Below are 24,281 nucleotides of genomic sequence, written 5' to 3' on the forward strand. Positions count from 1 at the left end.
ACGTCTCATTTACTCTTCGCCAAATCTACATGAATTAACTGCGCAATACTATTGCACAACGGCACATCAATTACACGCAATACATGCACGCACGGACCCAACCCAACCCAGTGTACCGCTTTCCGGAGCCAGCTTACCAATTCTTCGTCGTGAGACTCGTTCCACACCATTCTATATCTTTCCTGTGCCGACAAACTAACCCGTCGTCTCATTTCACTTCACCGCTTTCTAGCGCCGGCACACCAATCCGACGCCGTTGAACTCGTCTCCCTCTTTCAAACAAGCACACACATACACAAACGACTCAAACAACGACTACGCGCATTATTATATAGTGCGATTTTTCAGCGCTACAATAGGAGGTCGCTGTAAATATAGTCATATGCTTCGCGCAGCCTGTATTCCTTATAAAATGTTACAAAAGTTGAAGAAACTTCTTTGAATTCCTATAAATTGGTCCTATAACTGATGATCTTGCGTAAAAACGTTGCTGCAGGTTTAGAAACAGATGAGTCTTTTCGCCGCTTTCAGACTAAAGAAAGACAGTCCGTTTGAAAGGACTCATTCACAATCGGGTCAAAAGGACCTGAAGTCTGGTGCCATTCCGTAAGCGGTTGCGCTCGAATTGGCGCGGTGAAAGCATCGCTCATCTACGCGGCCTAATTGGAGCTAGGGAGGGTCACCTCTGATGCTACTGCACTACATTTCAGTTCGTTTTGACCCGAATGTCTTGTAAAAACGGTCGTGCTTGGAACACTTCATTACAGCACCGCATCGTTTACTTCTAAACCGAGAACAGAGTTAAACGGCATTGCGAACAAGGATCAGATGCAGTGCCATTAGCAGCACAACACAACTACGCAAAACGGGGATAGGATATAGGATATATTTGTCAACACTGATAACAAGTATAGAGTAAAGAATCAGACAAGGCTATGGAGGATGGAGAACAAAACCTTTTTTTTGAAAAGGTGAGACTTCTAGTCTTAATTATGTAGTTATTGGGCGCGGTTGGTAAAAGGTTCGCCTGCGACTGCACGGTCGATGGTTCCAAACCGCTCAGAATTTCCTTTCGAGGTCGACATATTGCTACCAGACTTCTTCGAGAGGATAAAAATACTGACTTTATTTATCAGTTGGCCATCGCATACAATGGCTTTGACTGCATACCCTTTCGTAAAAATCACACAATGCTTTGAATTACTTTTTTCAACTGAAACAAATAATACATCTACGCATTAACAGAATTTCAAAGAGGAAACGCAGTACTAGCATTTACATAGTAGAAATTGCCATCTTTATTGATGTGTGCCGTGTGAGATATGTAAGATTGCTTCTAAAGGAATCCAGTAACTTTTTGTACAGTTTGTTGTTTTTTTTTTTTCAGGTTCTGATTGATCTTATGCCACCTACGTCATTAGTTATCCCCATGTTTGGAAGGTATCTCATCACCACCATGATCCTCGTCGCTCTATCCACAGTAGTATCTGTAGTGACAGTGAACTTTCGGTTTCGGTCAGGATCTGCCCACGAAATGTCGCCCTGGATCCGAGCAGTTTTTCTAAACTTTTTACCTCGGTAATCTCCTCGTTTGTTCACGGCTTTATTTTTGTACAGAGAAAAGATGCGCTATACCTCAAAGAAAATTACTGATTCACAATAATGTAGAACAAAGTGTAATGTAAAGAGTTTCGGAACTACAAAAAACCCTTTTCTCAAAAACCACTTTAAATATTGACGAATATCTCTGAAAAACTCGAAATACAACAGAAGTAGTTTGAGACAAAATTTTTCTTTTGATAGAACCTTTTCGTGAAAAAAGCACGTATTCCTTATATAAGGTAAGCTTGTCTCCGAGATTGAAATCGTGATTCTTTTGATTGACTTGCTTGAGCTGCAGACAAGATTGGTATCAGTCTTTCTTCATTAACTAACCGCTAACGTTTTAGCGTTATCGCCTGCGTCAGAGTCTGAAAAAACCAAAGCCTTCAGTGATTTATCCTCTCACGTGCCTCATCACCACACAGAAAGCATTCAAACGACAGGTCAACTCACACAACAACATGATGGCTAGTGTTTATCTCATTTGCTAAATCTGGCAATGTAACAGACCACCACGTATCACAGCTACTAGTCACAAGGGTTTTTATAGGTACCTGGCGGCTCCGTAGATCAAAATCTGCACAGACCTTGATAGGGGGACAGTTCGGTTGTGATCGCAATGCACTCATCCTTCCTGTTCATTTTTGGACTTTTGATGGTTATCCAAAGTGCATGTGGTGTTCATCTATGAACTCGGACTCGAAAGATAGTATCGTAACTTCTACCTCTAGTTCGGAATTTTGATGACGCATTCTACGGTGCTCTCATAGTGTGGTGGAGAGTTTAGATTTTGCTAATCTATCTAGATGTCCCTTGATCCAAATACTCAATGGGCGTCCCTCTTTCCCTATGTAGTCGTCACTACATAATACTATGCAACACTCCTGGTATCATACACTCATACTCTCATCTTATGGGCAAACCATGCAATAGGAGTTGTGCAGTCTTTCGTACGCACATACTCGAAGCCCTCTCTTGGGGCCGTCATATGTTACCTGTAACGGGTTTTTTATTTGGCTGCGATGCGCTAAAAGGTAGTCGATTAAGATGCTCTTGCTACTCGGCTTTCAAGACCACTCGGTCTTCCCTATCCCATTCCGCAAGTAGACATGGACCTTCAAAAAAGCCAACCAGTTGTCTATCGGTTTCTCCCTTGTGAGGTTAATGTGCGAACACTGCCGGTCGAGAAGATTGAAGCAGTTGTCCAATTGTGCCTGTGTCGGGCGGACAACGCAACAATCATCTATATAATATAAGAGTGGTTTGTGAGTCAGTATAGGCTCTTCGATCTTGAACAAGAAAACAAGGCGAGAGTGGTGCCAGCCTTTTTCCCATACTTAGGCCTCTGAGTTGTCGGTAGAATTGTCCGACAATTGAAAAATAGAGCAGTTTGGGGATCCATTTTTCAGCGTCATGATCTGCCTTATGCGCAATCCGTACATGTTCAACTAAACCTGGTGCTGCGTGAGCAGTTCGTTAACAGTCTGCATCATGACATCGTTTGACACGTTCGTATAGAACGACGTAACGTCAAAGAACTCTTTTACACATTCGCGTTTAAACTTCGAACTGGAACGTTGTTTGATGAAGCTGTTAGAACTACTGAGATGGACAGGGACATTGTTATCGCTACGTCTAGTTCACACGATAAAACAACGAATTCAACTGCCTTGTCATTTGGTAACGCAGCATTTGTCATCTCACGTAGGTCTCTGCGCTGCACAATAGAGAGGTTTTTACTACGTGTCTTCTTGAGAAACGCTCCAAAACGGAGCATACCGGTGTTGCAAACAATCGAAAATTGTTGACTAGCGTGTGGTCGGAGTCCGATGGATTATAGACCGTACGCGGGAACGGTATGAAGGGGAAGGACGCTTACTGATTGCACAGGGCCAAAACTATTCCCGAGATCCAAAACGGAAAGCGTCTCAGCTGAGATGAGCACACCGCCAATCACAAAAACACGAAACTTTCTGCACTGTTGCTAATAGCAATGGTGGCGTTGTGGTTTGAACATATAAAGGTCATTCAAATAGGTTAACCTTCTCTATGTTGTCGATAGTATACTAATCGTCTAAACTTTTCTTGCAGTCTAGATTTGGCACTAGAGCGAAGACAGTCACAAATGGACTTTGACTCACCCACTATTCTCCCCAAATGCGTTCCGCCTCAAAACGATTATAACATTGTTCATTATACTCAAACTTCTTCAATAATGAGAACATAAAGTCCTGTATAGCCTCCAATGCTGAAAGCAGGAGTTATTCGATTTCGTACATCTGTCTGCTTTCTTGGAGACACCGCTTATCTCGTAAATTCGCTCGTTTGCTGTGAAATTAAGAGTGATCCGATATTATTAACCGCGGCGGCGAAAGTGGATAGTCTATCTTCCCGAGACGATCTTTTGTATCAAACAAAGAACGTCCTTTACCAACCCAAATCAACCTGGTGGTACATCTCTGAGTGTTGTCTAATAAGATGTAAAGATCATATCAAGATCTGTGTAGATTTTGGTCTACTGGAGGAGGGCGTCAGGTCCCTCTGAAAACCCATGTGATTCATGGTTGTGGCACATTTGCACGTTTCCAGATTCAGCAGACGAGCAATAAGCACTAGCTGATGTGTTGTGATTTGAGTTTACCTGTCGTTTGAATGATTTCCGTAAGGTGCTTGAGAGGATAAATCGCTGATAGCTCTGGTTTTTCCAGGGTCTGACGAAAGCGATAACGCAGAATCGTTAGCTATTGATTGACGAAGAAGCATTCTTAGCTACAAGTTACAGCTAAAGCAAATCCAAAGCTACGTATTCAACATGCCAAGATCCAAGGACAGCCGATTGGGCAGTACTAAGAAATCGAACTAAATCATCATGTCCTGAAGACTTCTTGACTTGACCTGATCTTTTTGTTCAACGTTTTTGACACATATGGGAAGCCTTTTTTGTAATGTTAAGTATTTGTCTAGGGTTCTGTTCATGTCACGTCCACCAAAAAAGGAGCAATTCAAACCGCCTCCTCTCACCGATCCAACGTCACTAATAGGAAGATCGTATAGGGAAAATTGCAAGGTCAATTTTTGTGATTGAAAATACATTCGCACCTCTTACTTTTTCTTTACGTGAAATTACAGTCAGTTTTCCGCGCTCAACCGACCGCACCCAGATTGAAGTTGCCGGAGCATCCTGAATATCCACGAGACAAAAGTAGTTGCCAGACTATTCCTAACGAAGACTTCGATATTCCAACTCAAGAAGGGAATTCGCACATCACAAATGTACGTTTTCTTCCATTTAGTAGACGAAATATATGATGTGTTTGATGCTGCTGCGTAAGAGTGTTTACAATGACAGTGATAAAGGGTGATGAGTGATGTAATCGCCTCATCACAATTATCTTTTCTCAAGTGATTTAATTTCGGCAAAAAGGAATCGTTCAATTTACGTTGTAAACATTTTCCTGTTTTCGTCTTCGGAAAGTGTACCGTTTTCAATACTGTGTACGAACACTGAAAAACCGACGGTGAGTGACAATGCGGCACCGTCGGCCACAGTCGCTTGCTCTTAATTTGCCAGAAAATGGAAATTTAAGAACAATTTACCATCATTAGATTCTCCTCTTTAAGCTCTATCCAGAAACTGGCGTGTCGTTGAGAAAGGATCAAAACGACGCCAAATATGCGCCAAAAAACAATAATTGGAACCCAGCATAGGCTCAGGTTATACTGATCCTTGCTTTCAACCTTTGCTGTAAGAAAAGAAGTTATCTAAACAGCCAACAAAATTGCGATTATGCACAACTGTGCTGGCATGGCACAAGCTGGATTTCGTGAGATGTATAAGATTGACTGCACATATGTGGACAGATGAACTTCGTTCGTACATAAGAGCAGCGCAAAGTTTGAAAATCCTACTTTCCTCCTTCCCTTTCATTTCTTTTCTAGCTCTGTTATTTTTGTAGCTCTGTTAAACTCTAGGACAATGTTCAAAATGAAAGAACCCAAGCAGAACTCTTCAACATATAACGTATGTAATTCAGTCCATAATTTGAAGTAATTCAATAATTAATTGAATGATATTCAATTCAATTGAAATAATTCATAATTTTAATTTAAACTCTGTTCTGGAGATTAATAGAGCTACAAAGTAGAGAAGAAATGAAAGGAAAAGGAGGAAAAGTGGGATTTTCAAACCTTGCGCTGCTGTAGTGCACTGAGTGCATGAGGTTCAACTGTTCACATACGTACACGAATTTCACGAAATCCAGCCACAGTTGTGCTTAATAACGATTCTGTTAGTTGTTTTGATAGTTTCTTTTCTTGCAAGAAAGGTTCAAAGTAGGGACAAGTGTAACCTGAGACTACGTTGGATCCCATTTATTGTTTTGGCCCATATTTGGCGTCATTTTGCTCCCTACTCAACGATGCAAATTTCTGGATAGATCTCAAAGAGGGGAATCTAAAGACATATAAATTGTTCTTATATTTCCATTTTCTAGCAATTTACGAGCAAGCGACGGTATCCGACGGTGCCGCACTGTCACTCACTGCCGGTTTTTCGCTGTTCATGCACAGTATTGTAGTCGTCACATTTTGCGCGCACTATGGCGTTTACGATGGAAAGTGATCTCGCACTAGTCCTTCTAGTAAAAAAAGAGCCCAACATTTGACAGTTTCATAAAATATGAGACTCATGAAAACCTTTTGGTTATGATGCTCGTGAAGATATTGTGAGATAATGGCTAACCTCCGTCCCCAAATTTTCACACACGCATTTATGGAACCGACGCATAGTAATCAATTATTATTAGCGCGGAATATTTGGTTCAGTCTAGTTCAGAGCTTGAATGCATGAGAGGTATCTCATATGGAAATATTAGCACTCGTGGCATTGACATTTGTGACAATTAAATTCAAACGTTTCTATTACACCGTTGTAAAATAGCGGACAATCAACCAACTGAAGAACACTTACATCATTGCATGCCGTTTCATTTTCAATCCGGCTGGTGTATGTGGAAACGTACTGAAAGCCAATAAGTGCCAGAGCTGGTTTAGAAAGATTCAAACGTTGATTTTGACTTGTCTGATAACGATCGAACTGAACGCCCTGTTGAATTTGATAACGATGCTTTAAAATTACTGGTGGGAACTGATCCCATACTCATTATTCAGGGAATAACAAACATTCTTCACGCTACTCGGTCAGCAGTCCAAAGACATCTTCAAGAAATTGGGACGGTTTAGAGGCAGGATATATGGTTACGCGTCAGTTATCGGAGACCGGACGCAGTAAGATTAACACAGGAAAAAATAAGGGAGCTAATCTCGGAGGTTTTACAACATCCACAATATTCTCCAGCCGTAGCACCATCTAATTTTTATTTGTTCCGATCGATGGAACATTTCCTAAGGAATAAAATTTTCAGAAAATACGATGAAGTGCGAGCTTACCTAGAATTTTATTTTTCTTCAAAGAAAACGAAATTTTATGAGCAGGGGATTGGAACTCTTCCAGCAAGATGGCGAAAGGTCATAGATAACAACGGAGATTACATAATCCACTAAAGTTAAAATTAAAAGGATAAAGGATAAAGTGAGGGGAGGATGTAGCGCAGTCGGTTAGAGGCTCCGCTGTCTGCACGATCGATCGGAGGTTTGAATCCCCTAGTGCTCACCAAACCAACCTTTCATCCCTCCGGGGTCGACAAATTAGTAGCAGACTTATCTGGGAGGATAAAAGTACTGACTTCACACATTGACTCTCCCCTGCAAGTCATTAGGCCAGTTACACGTTCGTAGACCTCTAAACGATTCTGAATTGAAGTGAACGTGGTGGCGCATTCCAAGCGGATTGATTAACGCCAAAGACTTTATCCTTTATCCTCAAAAAATGACGTCACTGCGGTATTAATTCACTTGGGATGCGCCTACGCGTTTACTGTAATCCGTAATCGTTGGGGTTTTTGGAACGCGCATTGGCCTATACAATGACTAGCGTGGCCAGCCAATCATCAATTCAGTGTTTTTATCCTCCCAGACTAGTGTGATACTAATTTATCGACCTCGGAGAGATGAAAGCATTGGTTTGCACTAGGACGATTTCGAACCATCGACCGTTTGGCTACAACGGACCGACTGCGCCACACCCGCTCCATGATAAAACTAAATGTAATTAAATTATTTTTTTTGTTGCCACTGGAATAATTGATGGCTTGTGGGAACCCTTGATAATTAACATGCTTGCGGAAAAATGCGACGAACGACTTTCCCTGGTTTCCTGGTTCACACATAATTGCAACAAACTATGCATCAGAAGCATTTGATACAAAACAATTTTCATCAGACTTTGCATTTTCGGTCTATTCCCACTTTCAAATGCAAATGACTTTTTTGCTCTTTTTTCTCTCTCTTTTACTTCAAATTATTATTTGGGATGTAACTCATTAATTTGCTATTGTATTCAGCCCATGAAAGCGCTTAACGCTAACATTTCAAACTACTCCGCACCAAGAGTCGTTTTCCGGAAATCGAAAAAAACGAAAGGACGAGTCGATGATGCCATATTCATAAATCTTCTGCAGCAAGTGCGCTTCATAGCTGAACATTTCCAGCACAACGAACGAGAAAGTGAAGTGAGTGTACTTCTTTTCTCAGATGACCATTTTTTTCTATATCAAGCATCTATTTGAGATATCTGACGACTGGACATTTGTTGCAATGGTCTTAGACAGGCTTTTCCTGCTTATATTCTCTGTGTTGAATATCGGAACAATGTTCATTATATTGGAAGCTCCTTCATTGTATGATTACTCGGAAGCGATGAATATCACTGTACCAAGTAAACCTCTCGGTCAAGCGAATCTCTTCGGTAGTCACTTCCGCAGTATATAGTGTGCCTGTGATTTGATGCTGTTTTTTAATTTGTTAGTGTGTATTTTCCATGCACTAATAGCAGTAAAACCAGGTAAACATTAATCCTTTGCTTATCCGTTTGCAACAACATACCACTGCAACAGTAAACTGCAAAAAACAACATAGAACAACAATTCCATGGTTGACCTCTTCAGTCCTATGGAATAGTACTGGAGAGGTCAACTATGGACATATCTCTAGATACAATCAAACTTCTTCGAAAGTTGAGTTGAGTGGATCTTGGCTCATGTGAGGAAGATCAGGCTTATCGTAGGTTAACACGAAAGCCATCGTACAGTTACAATTAGGAGAAAGGTGATCGGTTACAAGCACTTGGATCAGGTTATAACAGACAATTAGCATGATTTCCATTAAGCAGCTTACCCTTAAGCTGCCTCGTCGCAAAAGAAACGGTAGAGAGGGTCCCGTAAACTTTTCTGCGAATGTCTATGATACATTACGCATCCTGTAGATACGCCCGGTGATAGGGAGACGCAAACATGCCTCGACTAAGCCACCCTCCAGTCGCTCATGGAGACACCGAAAGCCGTCTTAGATGCTCACTTGGCTATAGAAGCAGAGAACTACACAAGGAAGTATGGAAAGAAAAAATGGTGAGAGTTGTCAAAATTACCGAATTAATTTTCGAAATATGTATTTAATGATACATGACATTTTGTATGTTGGTCTGCTAGGAAAGAGAGGGAGCGAATTTTGTCTAAACATTACCTTCTCGAAGTCTAGAAATCTTATCGGATGAACTTCCTTTTTTCATTGAGGTCAGAGATACAGAAAGTCACTCTCTTAGGCACCCACATTCCATCCATGTGAGCAGCTTTCTATCACTTTCTTCCATTACCATTTATTCAGGTGCTTCACAAGTAGCAACATTGTTGGAAAGTCTCACATGAATTCAACATAGGCTTCAGAAAGCTTGGAATTTGCAGCATATCGGTAATCCTCGTGCCCGTTACTTTTGAAAGCTGGAATGTTCCGCTTTCAACGAAGATTTTCATATACGCGATTTCAGTTTATCAGATGTGTGTTGCCCTCACGTTTCATGGGGGGCCTCTCTTGTGTTTGATACGGTTAAAAATTTGAAGTCACCTTACATCAGAATATTTCTCCTCAGAACTTTCATCAAAAAGTGCTGTGGACATATGTAATTCTCTAAAACAATTCAGTAGTTCATCAACTATATCCCAGTCGGCGATGCAGCGCTTGAGCAGCAGTAATTACGCAGAGGCAAGGAATGAGGCATGCTCGAAAATATACAGAAGCCTCTTTACTGGCTGAATCGCCACAGCAAGGGGGCTGCAGCGAAAGCGGCTGTAGGGCGCGGAAGCAGATAATGAGGGCAGTGACTCACTGTTCCCACTCAAATCTTGAGAAGAGCAGTGGATGTCTGTTCAAGATTTTCCACTTCCCAGAAGGTGCAATGCAGCGAGCACCTTAGGTCAACGTAATTATTCCCCCATTTATCTAATAGTTGCCTCTCCTACAGACAATTCAGGAGTAAAACTTTGGAAGTGTAGTATTGAACCTATAAATACTTTGATCAAAAGATCCACGACCGATAGCTCACAACGAGCAGAATGACGCCAACATGAGGTACGACAAGCTCAGAAGAAATTTTCTTAGAACCTTGATTGTTCCTTCTAATTGTTGATCAGGTCTCAACTCAGGTGAGCAAGATTAGACTTATTGCGTACGTTCTTAAATAAATTTTAAATCTTGAGACGTACATGCTGATAAATAAACCTAAAGAAAGTTCAGAAAGGAGACCGACGAATTTTTGTTACAAATTTTTATTTCTGGGAAACATTTCGGCGAGCTCGCCTTCAGTTTTTCTTTCTCTTCATTAAATTTCCCGTTCGTTCTGCATTGATTGAAATATGTATTGTATTCCCGTTGGTGCTCATTCAAGTGATAATTTCTATTCAGGTTTTTTTTAAGGTTTTTGGGGCGGCATTTTTAAGGCAAGGCGCATTTTTAAGGTTAGTGTTTTGCAGGGGTGTTCCCTTCCTTCCTCTGGATTCATGACTTCAATGAGCTCACAAGCACACTTCTCTAAGTCCTAGAAATCATTCTCAAAGGCGAATTCAAACCAGGCTCCGTTAACTTCAATGATGGATGTTGTCACAAACTTGACCATAAAAGTCTAAACTCTCTGGCGTCAATCGATCCGCTTGGGATGCGCCCCCACGTTCACTTCAATTCAGAATCGTTTGAGGTTTACGAACGTGTATCTGGCCTACACAATGACATGCGGTGGCTAGCCGATGTGTCAAGTCAGTGCTTTTATCCTCCCAGACAAGTCTGGTACCAATTTATCGACCCCGGAGGGATGAAAGGTTTGGTGAGCACTAGGGCGGGTTCGAACCTCCGATCGATCGTGCAGGAAGCGAAACCTCTAACCGCTACACTACACCCGCCCTTAACGTGACCATAGATCATAAAAATGAAGAAGTAAAGAAAATATGTTTACTCGGTGGGAATGCTCAAACAAAGAGCATTTGAATAACAGGCAATCAATGGGAGCTGTACTCTCGCGCAGCTGGCGCATCTGGTGGGCAAAAACTACTCGAGCACAATCAGATTGTGAGAGCAACACTGTGCCGACAGCAGACAAAGAACTTGAACCGTATATAAACAATCCAAGAGTGTTTCTTGCTCAGATCAGAGTCGAGCTTTGGCCCAAGCATCTCCTAATTTCTTGCCTCCTTAACATTTATGTGTGTGCATATTTTTACCTCCTCATTCTGTGCTTTATGCATTGTGCACTTCTGTTCGCGCACTGCTCGTTTGTTACTTAACTTCGCTGTACATTATATAATTCGCTGCACATTTTTAATTACCCAAGTTTGAGGCTAAAACACGTGGCATAAACCACGCCTGAACCACCGTCATCTCAAATGTTATCGTGGCCCAGGCATGATCTGTAAGGCATCCTCATATCTAGGGTGGGCGATCGTTCGACACTATCGCACCAGGATGGTGTTGATATACCTGGAACAGTTTTAAAAAAAAGAAGGCCAGTTCTAGCTACTGTTTGCGCTGCCATGAGAGACTTGGAATCATCTGCAAGCAGCTGAAAACCACACCTAGCGCTTTGGAGCGTAACAGTTGGGGTAGTATAAGGATCCTCGATACAGTCACCTATCTCTTAAGTTTGAGCGGTCCCACCTCAATTCCAACCACTGTCTCCACCGCATAGCTTTGAGCGCAGCCGCTAACGCAACTGTTCTTGCTTCATATCGGTTTGGCCCAACTATACGTACAATCCCAACGGAGGAATGTAATGAATATGTGCAACGCTTGCAAATTTGTGTTTTTTTTTCCGCCACTTTCATAGAACTTCTTCCTACGGCGTCTATTTGTTAAAGTAGATATTCGGAATCAGCACTTCATTACTTACCCGTTGAATTGGTGTCAATCGTAAAATTCAAATTTTCCTGTCAAACTTTGAGTCTTGTCCTTAGTTACGTTGAATTTACAAATGAGCCCCTCTTAACTACGTACACACATCCTTAAGAAGCAGCGGCTGCACAAAACACGAGTTTCATCTATGTACCATAGAAACACGACTGTATCATAATTCGCACTAGAACTTTTGCTCTGGAGTATACATATTTTGAAAGTGGAGACAAGAAGTCTTTTGATATCTCACACTAATATCTATGTGTAAAGGATAGAGTTTTTGGCGTTGTCAATCCGCTTGGGATGGGTCAATGTTCACTTAAATTCAGAATCGTTTGAGGTTCACGAACGTGTGACTGGCCCATACAGTAACTTGCGTGGACTAGCCGCGACCAGCGATGGCCGTAAGGCATCCTCATATCTAAGGTAGGCGATTTGACATTATCGCCAGGATGGTGTTCATATACTTGGGACAGTTTAAAAAAAAAGAAGGCCAGTTCTAGCTACTGTTTGCGCTGCCATGAGAGGTTTGGAATCATCTGCAAGCAGCTGAAAACCACACCTACTGCTGCGCAGTAGCCCCTTATGTGATATCGTATCATAAACCAAAATGTTTGAGCAAATTGTGTTCCATATTTGTAACCTGCTCGTGCAGACAGAAAGCTAAAAACAATTACCTGATTGGTTAAATCCTTGTTCTTTTTCTTGTAGAAGACGACTTCGTTCTGTTGTTCTTCGATAACCTTCTCATTTTCAGCGCACTTTGCACATTCGTTTGCAAATGGGAGTGCACTTTCTTTCAACGGAGATCTTCTTGCCAATGATGAACAACCCGGCTGAATTTTGAAACTCTCACTTAACATACCCAATTCCAGCATTTTACGGGAATGTACAGATTCATTTGCTTATGATAACATGACATTTTTGAACCAGTCATTCACCAATGAGAAATAAACAGATGCGATGGAATTAACATAGTTAGGAATTTCGAGTTGGTTGCTGCACACCGACCACTCAAAACTACTAGGAATAGTTTTTTTTTTCTACAACGGAATAATACGTTAAAACAGATCAACTGAACAGCTTCATCCTGGTGATTTTCATCTCTAAGAATGCTTCTTTCGAGAACAATGTAAAGAATTCTTCAAGGAATTTACACTTGTGGTGATGAAAGTTACTCGGAAAGTAGCATGTAATTTGTTTTTTGGACAAAGCTACATGGAGAAGTATTCTGCCAATTCACTCTGCAGAATAAGTCGAATGAGAGAATGAAACACTTGAAGTAGTTTTTCAAATCAGTAAACGGTTGCTTACATCATTACTTTTTGCGATTCTTGTCGGTAGTAAACAAGTTTTTGGAAGCTTAAGAAATGTCTTGTCTATACCCGCGAGCATATAAGAAATTGAGAATAAGAAATGAAGTAGTTAACATCAGGTTATGCAGGTTATGAGAGAAGTGAGAACCCACTTTGATATTGTCCATTATTGTGTGGATATTTTTCAGTTCATTCAGAAGATTGGCTAGTTCAGCAATTATTGTTGCACTACTATCCTTGGAAAGCGAGCGTCTGCGTTCGTCCTAAAAGAAGAGTACATTCTTACATAAGAATTTGAAACTGCAAAGAAAATGCTACCCTCTGCGCTTGATCAATCTTCTCAACTTGTTTGCATAACCTACTGGTTTGTGTCTCAATCGAAGCAAGCACCTCGCAACATTGCTCTATCTAAAACAGCGGTTCAGCAACTCGTTCAATTTCTTTAAAAATAAAATGCTTGATCTTTATCACCTCATCTGGAGCAGTGCCATTCCATTGTAAATTTGACACAATAGACGCCGCCTTAAGCTCGCCTAGCTCTTTCTCCAGCGTTTCTATTCGCTTTTTTAACTCATTCTGAAATTGCGCTTGAACTTTTAAACCAAAAAACCTTGAATATTTCCACGGCCCACTTTTATTCGTGATGTGCTGCCGGCCCATTGATAAGACAAGAAATTTGGCATTTCGGCCTTTCTAGCGTAAAACCTCTTCGTATACAATCACTTGCCGTCGATAGGGGATCGTAATGCCGTACAGAGGATGTTGTGGATTGCTCACACACAGGAGGCATAACGCTTGTGTTTGATTACACAATTATGAGATACATGGTTCACATGATTTGTGAGCGTATATGTGAATTACAGATTCGAATTACAGTACGAGTGAAGACAACTTCACGCAGTCAAAAGAAACTCTAGCTTCTTGGTTCTTCTAAGGAAATGGTTTATAATGATAATAGCGATTTAAAACCACAAGAAAATGTTTTAAAGTTGAGGAATCAAGTGTCTGGCATAAATTGGGATTCGCTGATTCACTTTAAAGTTTAAACTCAAACTACGTAAACTTTAAAGTTCAAGTCTACTAATGCGTGTCTAGCCTATACAATGATTTGGCTCCCAGCCCACTCTGGCACCAGTTTGTCGATCCAGGAAGTATAAAAGGCTAGGATGGATTAGGTGCAGTTTCGAAAAACCAACCGTGCAGCGGCGTCGAACTCTATCAACTTCACTACACCCGCCTCACAGAGGGAAATGTCTTATAACCTTTGTCCTCCACAATCACTAGTTGTAAAATGTTCCTTTTTGGAGAGTTCCAAGTAGTAACATTTCATCTTTTCTTTGAAGTTAGGCTTTTAAATAATCATTCACGTCTTGCATATACTTGCAATTTTACTGCACCTGAAGAAAGAGCGTGTACACGGTGCAGCGCGAGAACCAGTGGCTTTTGGAATATCTGTTAGTCGGGCATTAGAACAGTTAGAGCGTGCAACTGTGTTGTAGTCCATTTTCCATCTCATAGCTTTCAGATGCTATCATGGACCACGTCGACGCTAGCGCAACACGTATTTGAGCATAAGCAGCGAGCAGCATTTTGTTAGAAATGATGAGTTATTGACAGCGTTTCAACGTGAATCCCGCTGGAGATTCAATACAAATCGAAATGACTCTGTTTCCTCGCGTGACACAGCCTAATAATTTGAACTTAAAATAAACTTGTTAATAATGTTGACAAGTTCGGAACAGTAGACTCAATAGTTAATAAAAACCACCTGGCCCTCAATCAGCAGAGACCTGCTGGGAAGAGTTGAGGCCAATTTTCTTCATCGACATCAACAATGCATCAACGAAAACGGATAGCACATAACAGATGTCGCTTTCCATTCATGAATTATTAAAATGCTATGTGCTTACCTATGTTGTTTTTTTTTAATGAATTTTACTCAGTATAAAAATTAGAAGTTTTATTCTTATTCCAAAGCACTTGTCCAAAACAAAGCAAAGTTCTACTTCATTGGCTAACATGAGTCCTTTGAAGGTAAAGATAAGTACAAATGTCAAAGCCTCAATTAAATTAGACTACAAGAATGTTAAAAATTCACAGAGTTTACAGCATTGTGGATCGGACTTTCTAGGACACTTTGGACAGTATCGGACTTTGCCTCTAATACAAATTAGTGTGTCATTTACACTGTTAAAATTGCATTAAATGAAGAAAGCTGTGGTTAACAACATTTTCCGAAAGGAATCGTTAACTTTCGTTCGCGAAATTGCTGTTTCTACTGGTTATGAAATCCGAACGTCTGAAACGAGATGAAACCGAAGTGAACGAGCACAGCAATTGCAGAATCCCACAACAGATAAGATACCTCTCTGCTTTCCTTATGTCTCCGATGAAATGAGCACTGCCATTAGGCGGTGTCTGAGGAGAGCAGACATAGATAGCTCCGTTTCGGTCGTTGAAATACTACTGAACAATTTGAAACGTCAACTAGTTCGGAATCGTTTGTACGATACCATCTGTACAACACCGAACTGTGTTGTTTCTCCCACAGGTAGACCAGGAGACTGCTTGAGATCCGATGTGATCTACATGATTTCTTGCACGTGCTGCAGCGACGAATATGTCGGCGAAACAGCACGACCGCTATATCTCCGCATCAAAGCGTTAGAAGGGTTGACACTTGCTACGTGAGTTGATGGCATCGGTGATTCCTCATAAATGTGGAAGTGATCATGAAGCCGTCTGTTCACGCAAGTCGACAAGAAGGTCATCGTTGTCCGACGTGCACTCCGCTGGATAATACCTTTTTCGTACCAAATCGGATTTTTGTTCGAGTCCCATCTTTGCGTCGATTCCGATAATGACTACTTGCTGGCTGGGAGTACCATCTGGTTCTCCGTTAGCAAGAATTTGCTGATGGATGAGGGGACAGCTGCTGCGTCTTGAGCACCTTCAAAAACCACTACCTTATTACGGCGACTCGGTCACATCGTGAGACTGTTACCATGATCTCATAGACCTCTTGACACCAATGAGACTCTTGGCACCAACACCTAGTTTAAACGAAACCAAATTCAGAGACTCTGAAAAAGGTATACGTGGTTATCTTATACATAGTATATTAACCCGGGCTCGCCTCAGTGCGGGTGGATTAGACATCGTACGCCCATTCACAATCCCTTACGGACGTTGGAGGGTGCGCAAAGCCTCGGTGATTAGTTTGAATATCAGTGGCAATCTGATCAACAATAATGGATGTCTGGCCTATCAGACACTGATATATAAAAGTCTTTTGCATCTTAAACTACAGCTGTTCCACAGCCGATTTGGATTGCGTGGTAGAGAACTGGGTAACGTGCGTTCAAAGGCATCGTTACTGCATAAAATTGTTCGGTAAGTTGGAGGCAATGAAAGTACTAATGATTATAGTCGTGGGGCGAAAGGAACAGCTGACTGGAAATGTTGCATTAATGCCCACCGCAAATTGTAACACTGTCGTCCAGCTCGCATTTCCGTTTGCCTTCTAAGAATGTCTAGGTGAATTGTCTTCGAAACGTACTCAGTTAGTGGGGGTACGCGAAAGTGTGTCGGGAAGTACGTTTGAACATCCCTTAAGGTATTTGATGAATATATCAAGGTTTTGTAACCCAACGATTCACCGGGATAAATTACCATGCATTTTATTGTGGGAACAGGGTCAAGCGTGTAGTTGGGATAACTCTCCTGAAAACGACCCCCCATAAAGTAACCTCCAGAAAACGACCCCCTCACATCGTTCTTTCTAATATAGCCGCTATGAAAAATTAGTTAAAATAAACAGGATTAAAGAAGCAAATAGGACGCTTAATAATAAATCAAAAAATAATGTAATACAGCAAATATTACTAAATACCACTTCAAGGCAGGACCCTTCCCGTTCAATTTCGCCATCGACGGCATTATGCGAAGAACAGTCGACCAGGGCCCTGTCGACATTGTCTTAGCACCATCAGAGTGCCCCTTGACTGATCTCGAGTATGCCGACGATGTTGTTATATTCGCGGAAAGCAGTAAGAAACTTCCACATGTTGTCAACCTTGTATCGAAGCTGGCTGCAACCTATGGACTACATCTACGCCCTGATAAATGCATGCAGATGGATGGATCTCTTCGAGATCTCGAACGGGAATCAGGGTGGACGGGCAACCGATAGAACTCGTCGATGAGTTCTGTTACCTGGGCTGTGCGCTTAAGAACAACTGCAGCTACGAGAGAGATGTTCAGCAAAGATGCACTGAGGTCACTTCTGCATTTAACTCCTCAACGAAATGCCTGTGGTCGACCTCCATCACCAGTGAATTCAAACTGCAAGTCTACCTATCCGCAATTCGCCCCATCATGATCGGAGATTTGGGTAGCACCACCAACGGTTATGTAGAGGCTTGATTGCACGGAGCGAAAGCTGCTCAGACGGCTACTTGGCTACTTTTAGCCTAGGGTATGCCACAATAAAGATCTTTACGCAGAAATTGATGTGGCATACCGGCCGATGACACGTGGAAAACATCAACATCTTGCACCGCCATCGAAAGTGGCTAAAGTAAATCGTCTTCGCTTCTTTGGTCATATATTAAGGAGACCGGCAGATCGCCTTGTTCAACGAGTTCTGAGGAGTTTGTCGGATTCGAGCTGGAAGAAGCCACCTGGTTCTGGACTGACATGGTGAAAGAGGACCTGAGGACACTCGGTGTGGATAGGCAGTTCTGGCGAGACGTAAGGTTTCGCAGGATATGGAATAGCGACGAATGGATTGGTTCTGTGCAAGCTTTCGCAGAAGATCGAGAAGGTTGGGCAGAGCTGTATTGAAGGACGGCACACCTCGGTGAAGATGCGGGTAATCGCGTCAGGCAGATGAAATCAGCCCGCCGATTGAGTCAAATAAGTCACCACTACAATGGATATTAATATAAAGTGCCACGAGTGAAAACAGCAGAGAAAACATAGTGAGACCATTTTCACACCATTTTCTACTTTTCCTCATAATTTTTATTCATCGACAATAGAAAAAGAACGGTTGAGAGTTCGATCCCTGCCGGAATTTTTCTACTTTTTCCTGATGGAAAAACAACTAATACCGAAGCAGCATTCTAAAGGCATTTCTTCACTATTTTTTACTTTCTACACACAATTTTGCTCACTGACAGTGATTACAGACAATGAATAGTTCTATCCCCGCCGAAATCTTGATTTTTGCAAAACCGAAAAAAAATTACTGAGACGAACATTTCACCGGCAGTTTTTCTGAAACTGTGCTTAGAGCGCTGTTCACCGCATATAAGTGTTATTAAAAGGTCATTTTAGCGACTAGAACCAAGCCCTGATTGGGATTTACTGCTGGACTAGTCGGATTTCAGTAGCTTGAAATAAATTTTCATGAATAACGGACTACAGAAGAGAAGGCAAAGATGGATGCTGTCTGTAAAGGAAGATTGGTCCTATGAAATGGTTGAAATATCCTTTTCAGCGACCCTCTGGTTTTTTTGCAAGCTAATTAAGCTTTTTTCAACTAGATTTCGAGAGAACAAATACAACCTGGAGGATGTGAAGTGAAATATGATAGCAAAAATCTTCCTCTACAACACTTTTTAGAACGAATTCGTCTTTATAAACTACCAATTGAGTTATTCGGCTTCTGAAGTCATACAGATTTTAACGCGTTGCCGGAAGTGTGAGGTTTCGCACTTTTTCCCTTTGAGAGATTACGGTAGCGCGGTTGAAAAAAGCGATGCCATTTTTTGACAGAGTATGATAAGATATATGATAGCGCATCAAGAAAAACCCTTAACTTCTAATTTTGGTCTCTGTAGGTGTTCTCTCAAAAGCTTGTTGGGAAAAAACTAAAATTTGACGTAAAATTTAGAGTTTTTCCCAATTAAGCTTCAAAAAAACTAGGTAAGCTAGAAGCACAAAACTTTACGGAAATATAGAAAAATCTTCCTCTACAGATCGTAACCAGCTTTATCGCATGAAAATTACTTTGGGCGTTAATATTTAGAAACTCATGGAGCCTACTTTATACTATTCTTATTCCTAATTGCGCTTGTACATGCCTTTTTTTGCTCGGCAACAGCATCGAAATGAAATTTCAAATGATAATAATTCGTTACTGTCGGATGAGAAATTTGCTCTTTTAACTCTCGTACACTAAATGTAAAAATCCCACTTCTGTCGGGGATTGATCTCGCTGCGCTAAAAACAGCGACACATCACATTGTGACTTCATACACTATTGGTAGACAAAGTGCTTTTCCGTAGAGTACGTAACACATTTTATTTGCTTTAATGAAGGAATTCCGAAGCAGTAATCGAGCGAAGAAGGAAATGAAGTCCTACGGGCTTAGTACTCAATACAAAGTTAAAATTACCTCTGACTAGTTCCATTTCTTGTAAATAAAGTAATAACACGGAAATTTTCAATGTTTGGATTTGATGGTTATAACAGCATGTTATATTCTTATGTGGATCAGAATTTTTATTTAGCTTCGTGCAATTAGAACACTTTGCTTTCTATTTCACTATTTTCACAACTTATATTATATTATTTATAATGTGCTATATTTAATTCCTTATTTGATGTTTTGTCCCCAATTCGACAACTGACTGTAGATATCAGACATTCACTTGTTTTGATTCCTTCTCTCATACTCAAAATTTTTTATTTTTTGGCGAGATGTTCTTGACCAAATCACATTGAAGCAAGATCGCAAAGGTTTGTTCAGAACGCACTGTATATTTTACACTCTTTTTCTTGTCTTCGCACTCACAACCCCTCGTATTTATCTTAATTCAATGTCCTTCTTTGATTAGTATTTTCTCAAGCTAGGCACGCACCAAAAGATGTGGAATTGTACCAACGAAATCTTAAAAAATACTTCACGCCATCTATTTCTTTGACATTCGTATCCCTTAATATATTTTTTCTTTTTTCTTCTCTTCTGACAAGCCTTACGAATCCTCTCCTGCTTTGACACCCCTCTTACGAACCTTGTTGAGAAATTCTCAACGCACACTTGATCCTCTTTGGGTAAGAAGGTATGTCACGGGTCTGTGGTCTGAATCGTGTGATTGCTGTAAATAATAGTTTTGAAGAAAGGTTGTAGGAGAGTGAGTGGATTTTGCTCGCCCCTCAGTTGCTCTGCAACTGCCCGCAGAATGGATAATAATAGATTTATTGTTAATTACAAATATGCTTATGCAGATATACTGACGATTTTTTTGATCAAGGCGCTGACCAGGATTGATGGAGCCAGAGTCCTAAAGTGGTCAATCTCTCTTTCATAGTTGGGATGAAGCTCCGTATGGGCACAGCGATGTGGTATATATTGTGACAGCAGAACATTGCGAGAACCTGTAAATGTCAATGTCGGTTGCTATCTGCCTATCTGATCAATGGAGAATTCTACATGAAGAATTCGCATGATTTCTTGCCAACTAAGTTAATATTAATCAAAAGGGTAAGTTAATAAAAGGAAATCATTCCTAACCACAGCTTTGAGTTGAAGTCGCTTCGCGCAGTACCGACTGGCATTGAAGTTATTGTTTCTTGGACACCGTTTTCCCGATTCTTTCTTGGACGACGATCGCCTGCTTCTCGCACTTTGCAACTTTGCCTTTACCTCATCAATGCGGTACCAGATGCGCTCCCGAGAATCGGGTAAGTTGCAAAGTGTCCTATGATGCTCTTCGCCATGGAGGATAAGAACATTCGGGACTGGACGGGATTCGACTTACTCGGGGTACAAGCAGGCATATTCCGGGCGGCACGGTGTAAGGCAGTGTTGACACAAGCGATCGTTGCGTATGAAGTTGAATCTGTCTTTACTGCTGGTCATATTCGAACAAGAGTCGGAAAAGTGTTGACGGATGCGTAGCAGAAGGTGCAGGTGATTTCTTCGTTGATCCCTTCCAAACATTCGCCAATCTTTCTTTGAGGGAGTAACGTTGTTCAACACGTAGCTGACTTGTTTCTTCTTAGAACCGTGCAATATGTTGCTGCAGCTGTCTCTCCTTTTTGATTTCGTTATTCCTCTCGAGTGATGTTTCCCTAATTTGTTTTGCCCCTCCTGTGGTGTGCTGCTCCTTTCTTCGGGTTTTCTCTCGTCCTCGTCTTTATTTTCATCGACCAGGTGGTCCGTATATTTGTCGTCAGCAGCTAGTTCGTTGGCGGATATTCGAATTGTAGCCAACGATTCGTCGTCTTGAAGAAGAGCGTTCCCGACCTAGCGAATTTTGAGACTCAATGACTAAGGCTTCTTCGTACACTGGCCCATATTTAGATCCGACTTGTACTAATTGACGGAAGAAGAGCTGAATTTGTTCATACATGTAGTGCATTCAATTGTTGAAATCGTTGATCGCTTTTTCTTCTCTTTCCAACGCGGCTTCGAGGTCTGATGCGACGCAATCAGTTTGTCCAATTTCGCATTTCACACACCATCTGCTTGACGTAGCCGTTGGACCGCTCAAGTTTGCTCTCTGCTTATATCCAACCAGATCTGTCGCAAGATTCTTGAGTGTTCGCAATACCTTGATGTATTGATGGATGACTTCTAGTGTTGATGTCAGGTAGCTTTCGATCTTGTCTTTGTTCGTGCAATGATTGAGATTGGCTAGAAATTGAAATTTTTCGTATGATTGCGTCATCGATGATTGATTGACGTGAAAAAAATAGGCTAGAGGAAGTATTGGAAGTGAGATGTACTAGAATATTTTTCTTTCTCAACGGTGTTTGTTGTGATAATTGGCTCTTCTGCAAGGGACTTCCAATGGCGACAGAAATAGGTACAAAGCTCGGGAGATTGATTTGATCACAAATGATAGAATTGCATAGAATTCGCGTACAACATGTGCTCAAAACCACATTTGTTAGGCCTATCGCTATGATTGTTTTATGTTTTTAGAGCTGCGAGTGTTTTGTACCAAACACTGTAGCTACATCGCAGAAATCTGGCCACTGAATTTCTTGCATAAGACCTTATTGGTCCATTGAGCCACTGATCGAGGTGACCGCAGAAAAATGTTGGTAAATTTTAACCCCGCTAATCTCAAAGTGTGTCGCGACTTTATCACTTGATACTGAGCAGATAAAGTGAATTCTGGCAATTGACATGCTGAAAAACCAGGGTAGAAATACTTTTATTGCATGGAACTGAAAAGCTGGCGATTTTTGCTTGCTGTAATTCGCGGGTAGAATAGCAGGTGACATCAGTTCGTGCTCCCCTAGCAAAGTTGCAATAGCCTGTTATTGAGTTGGCGCTGACTTTACATATTGGGTCGTCTATCAGAATCTCCGGCGCGAATTGATTTCGAAAATCCATTATAATCTCGGATGTTACCATACTGATTACCTGCCTGTACTCTTGGCGATAGGTGACGTTGAAATGAGATTGACGGAAAAGTGGTTGGCAATTGATTGTGGAAGTTATTGAACCAGGTCCCTATCGAGATGTCGCCACATCCACAGTTAGCCTTAATTTTCGCCAGAAAACACACACACTCATCAAAGGCTTGACAATCAAAGGATTGACATAATTTGCGCATCGTAGTGCAGAGAGGGCATTGCCTCTCCACATAGAGGTTCTACTACCAACCGTGACAACTGAGCGATTGAGTAGTGGTATTGGAGGTAGAACATATAAGAAGTAGCAACCAGTGACATAAATAGATCAAGCACGCCGCGGCTATTATTGCTCTTATCGACCAACATAACATCCCGGATTGAGAATTGTTTCCGAGCAAGACGCGCCATGTGTTGATAAAGCCTCGCAGGTGGATAAGTGATGTCTACGGTATCAATAGCCGATCCTTCGGCCATTTTCCATTGGACGGTGTGGTCGTGCAAAATCACTTGTGGAGGAAATTTAATGGTGTGATTGTTTCGAATGTGATAGAATTGATGGCATGCATCTTCTGCAGAGATTCCGTATTGAAGACGTTCGCGTAGAGTTACCAAACTCCTCCTTGTTTGCAGCGGATTGAACGCTATTTTCTTCTTCAGTTTCCCCGTTTTCGGATATTCCAGCTAGAGGGGTGCCAAGAGATTGATAGGTCGTTTGATTAGTCTACTGGAAGGTAAGCGTGGTATTGCTTCACGAACAGTGCTCGCCGTGTCTGATACGAGTTTGTTGATAACTCCCATCTTCCATGAGTGCCATGGTTGCAGTTCGACTTATATGAATGTTATCTGTCCTGTTTTTGGAGTAAGGACACAACCTCTTTTCTGTCCTATCCGCAAGGTGTGTTTCCAGCGAAGTGATGTCAGATGTTGGCTATGCCATGTCTTCCAGAACTTTTCTGTCATTGCACAAGAAGACTGGAGAGCATCCAGATCCATTGCTTGACGCTTCATTTGGATTGCTGCTCATTCTTCTGGTGCCACAAAATTGGGATCAAGGCTGTCTTTAGTATTTCACATCCAAGGGTACAAAATTTGAAAATCCTTTCACAAGAATTTAATGGGTCGGAAAACGATGTCGTTCGCGAGCTTCTTGATGATGTAGGTCAAGGGTCGAGTATTGAGCAGTCCTCCGATCTCGATTATGACTGTTGACAGTTCCTCAAGAGATTTGCCCAGAGTCTTGTGCAGAGAATGTTTAAAGGATTTGATCAGCCTCTCGTAAGATCCTCCTTGCCAGGGATCGTACGGCGTGAATCACTCCATTCCGCTTCTCTGTTGCTCAGCGTAGTGTTGGAGCCGTGGAGATGTTAACTATTTTAGTTCATGTTATGCTATGTTAGTCGTGTATATTGTGTTATTGCCGTTGTATGCAATTTCCATGTGTTGAAAGATCTTATTCACCAGCTGTATATACGTAGCAATGTTTGGTATAGTCGCTCGATTTTGGTTTAATTACTCGAGTTAGCTAGAGTGAGCAAGGTGGCGGTCCAATAAATCATCCTCACAACCAAGAGTGGACACAACAAGTGGCAATCAAGGATCCAGAAGAAAGAACACCCAGCAGAAGCCGATCAAGGATTCAGAGGAGAGATAGGTGC

The 24,281-nt window shown here is 41.5% G+C and overlaps 4 protein-coding genes across 7 annotated transcripts in view; 2 read left to right on the forward strand and 2 right to left on the reverse strand.

Annotated features, from left to right (window-relative positions):
• Nucleotides 1-12,755, forward strand: part of RB195_022029 (uncharacterized protein) — a gene marked incomplete at both ends in the record, with an annotated part of 33,528 nt that extends 20,773 nt beyond the window's left edge. Inside the window, 7 exons of one of the 2 annotated variants that reach the window (XM_064209019.1) lie at nt 1,388-1,578; nt 4,567-4,669; nt 4,732-4,875; nt 8,064-8,231; nt 8,290-8,467; nt 12,261-12,357; nt 12,689-12,755. In XM_064209019.1, coding sequence (XP_064064900.1) covers nt 1,388-1,578; nt 4,567-4,669; nt 4,732-4,875; nt 8,064-8,231; nt 8,290-8,467; nt 12,261-12,357; nt 12,689-12,755 — 948 coding nt within the window. Of the gene's footprint in view, nt 1-1,387; nt 1,579-4,566; nt 4,670-4,731; nt 4,876-8,063; nt 8,232-8,289; nt 8,491-12,260; nt 12,358-12,688 lie in introns of those variants that run through there. The other variant, XM_064209018.1, reaches the window with a different exon arrangement.
• On the reverse strand, nt 11,470-13,930 carry RB195_022030 (uncharacterized protein; the record flags this gene model as incomplete). Of its 2 annotated transcripts, XM_064209020.1 has the most annotated exons (6): nt 11,470-11,520; nt 12,609-12,767; nt 13,400-13,510; nt 13,566-13,655; nt 13,719-13,823; nt 13,880-13,930. In XM_064209020.1, the coding sequence occupies 6 exons, from the start codon at nt 13,928-13,930 to the stop codon at nt 11,470-11,472; spliced, it is 567 nt and encodes a 188-aa protein (XP_064064901.1). The 2 variants fall into 2 exon arrangements, with proteins under 2 accessions (XP_064064901.1, XP_064064902.1); XM_064209021.1 differs by lacking the exons at nt 11,470-11,520; nt 12,609-12,767 and adding an exon at nt 13,146-13,175.
• A 3,257-nt stretch (nt 13,931-17,187) lies between these two features.
• On the forward strand, nt 17,188-18,092 carry RB195_022031 (uncharacterized protein; the record flags this gene model as incomplete). 2 transcript variants are annotated; one of them, XM_064209023.1, is made up of 3 exons in its annotated part: nt 17,188-17,420; nt 17,724-17,948; nt 18,014-18,092. In XM_064209023.1, 3 exons carry the CDS (start codon nt 17,188-17,190, stop codon nt 18,090-18,092), a joined length of 537 nt encoding a protein of 178 aa, XP_064064903.1. The 2 variants fall into 2 exon arrangements, with proteins under 2 accessions (XP_064064903.1, XP_064064904.1); XM_064209022.1 differs by lacking the exons at nt 17,724-17,948; nt 18,014-18,092 and having other exon boundaries at nt 17,188-17,439.
• Nucleotides 18,093-21,620: 3,528 nt separating this feature from the next.
• Nucleotides 21,621-21,929, reverse strand: RB195_022032 (uncharacterized protein; the record flags this gene model as incomplete). Its single annotated transcript, XM_064209024.1, has 1 exon — nt 21,621-21,929. The coding sequence occupies one exon, from the start codon at nt 21,927-21,929 to the stop codon at nt 21,621-21,623; it is 309 nt and encodes a 102-aa protein (XP_064064905.1).
• Between the last annotated feature and the right edge of the window lie 2,352 nt (nt 21,930-24,281).

Source organism: Necator americanus, chromosome X (genome assembly GCF_031761385.1).
Source record: "Necator americanus strain Aroian chromosome X, whole genome shotgun sequence".
In the NCBI taxonomy this organism is placed as follows: domain Eukaryota; kingdom Metazoa; phylum Nematoda; class Chromadorea; order Rhabditida; family Ancylostomatidae; genus Necator; species Necator americanus.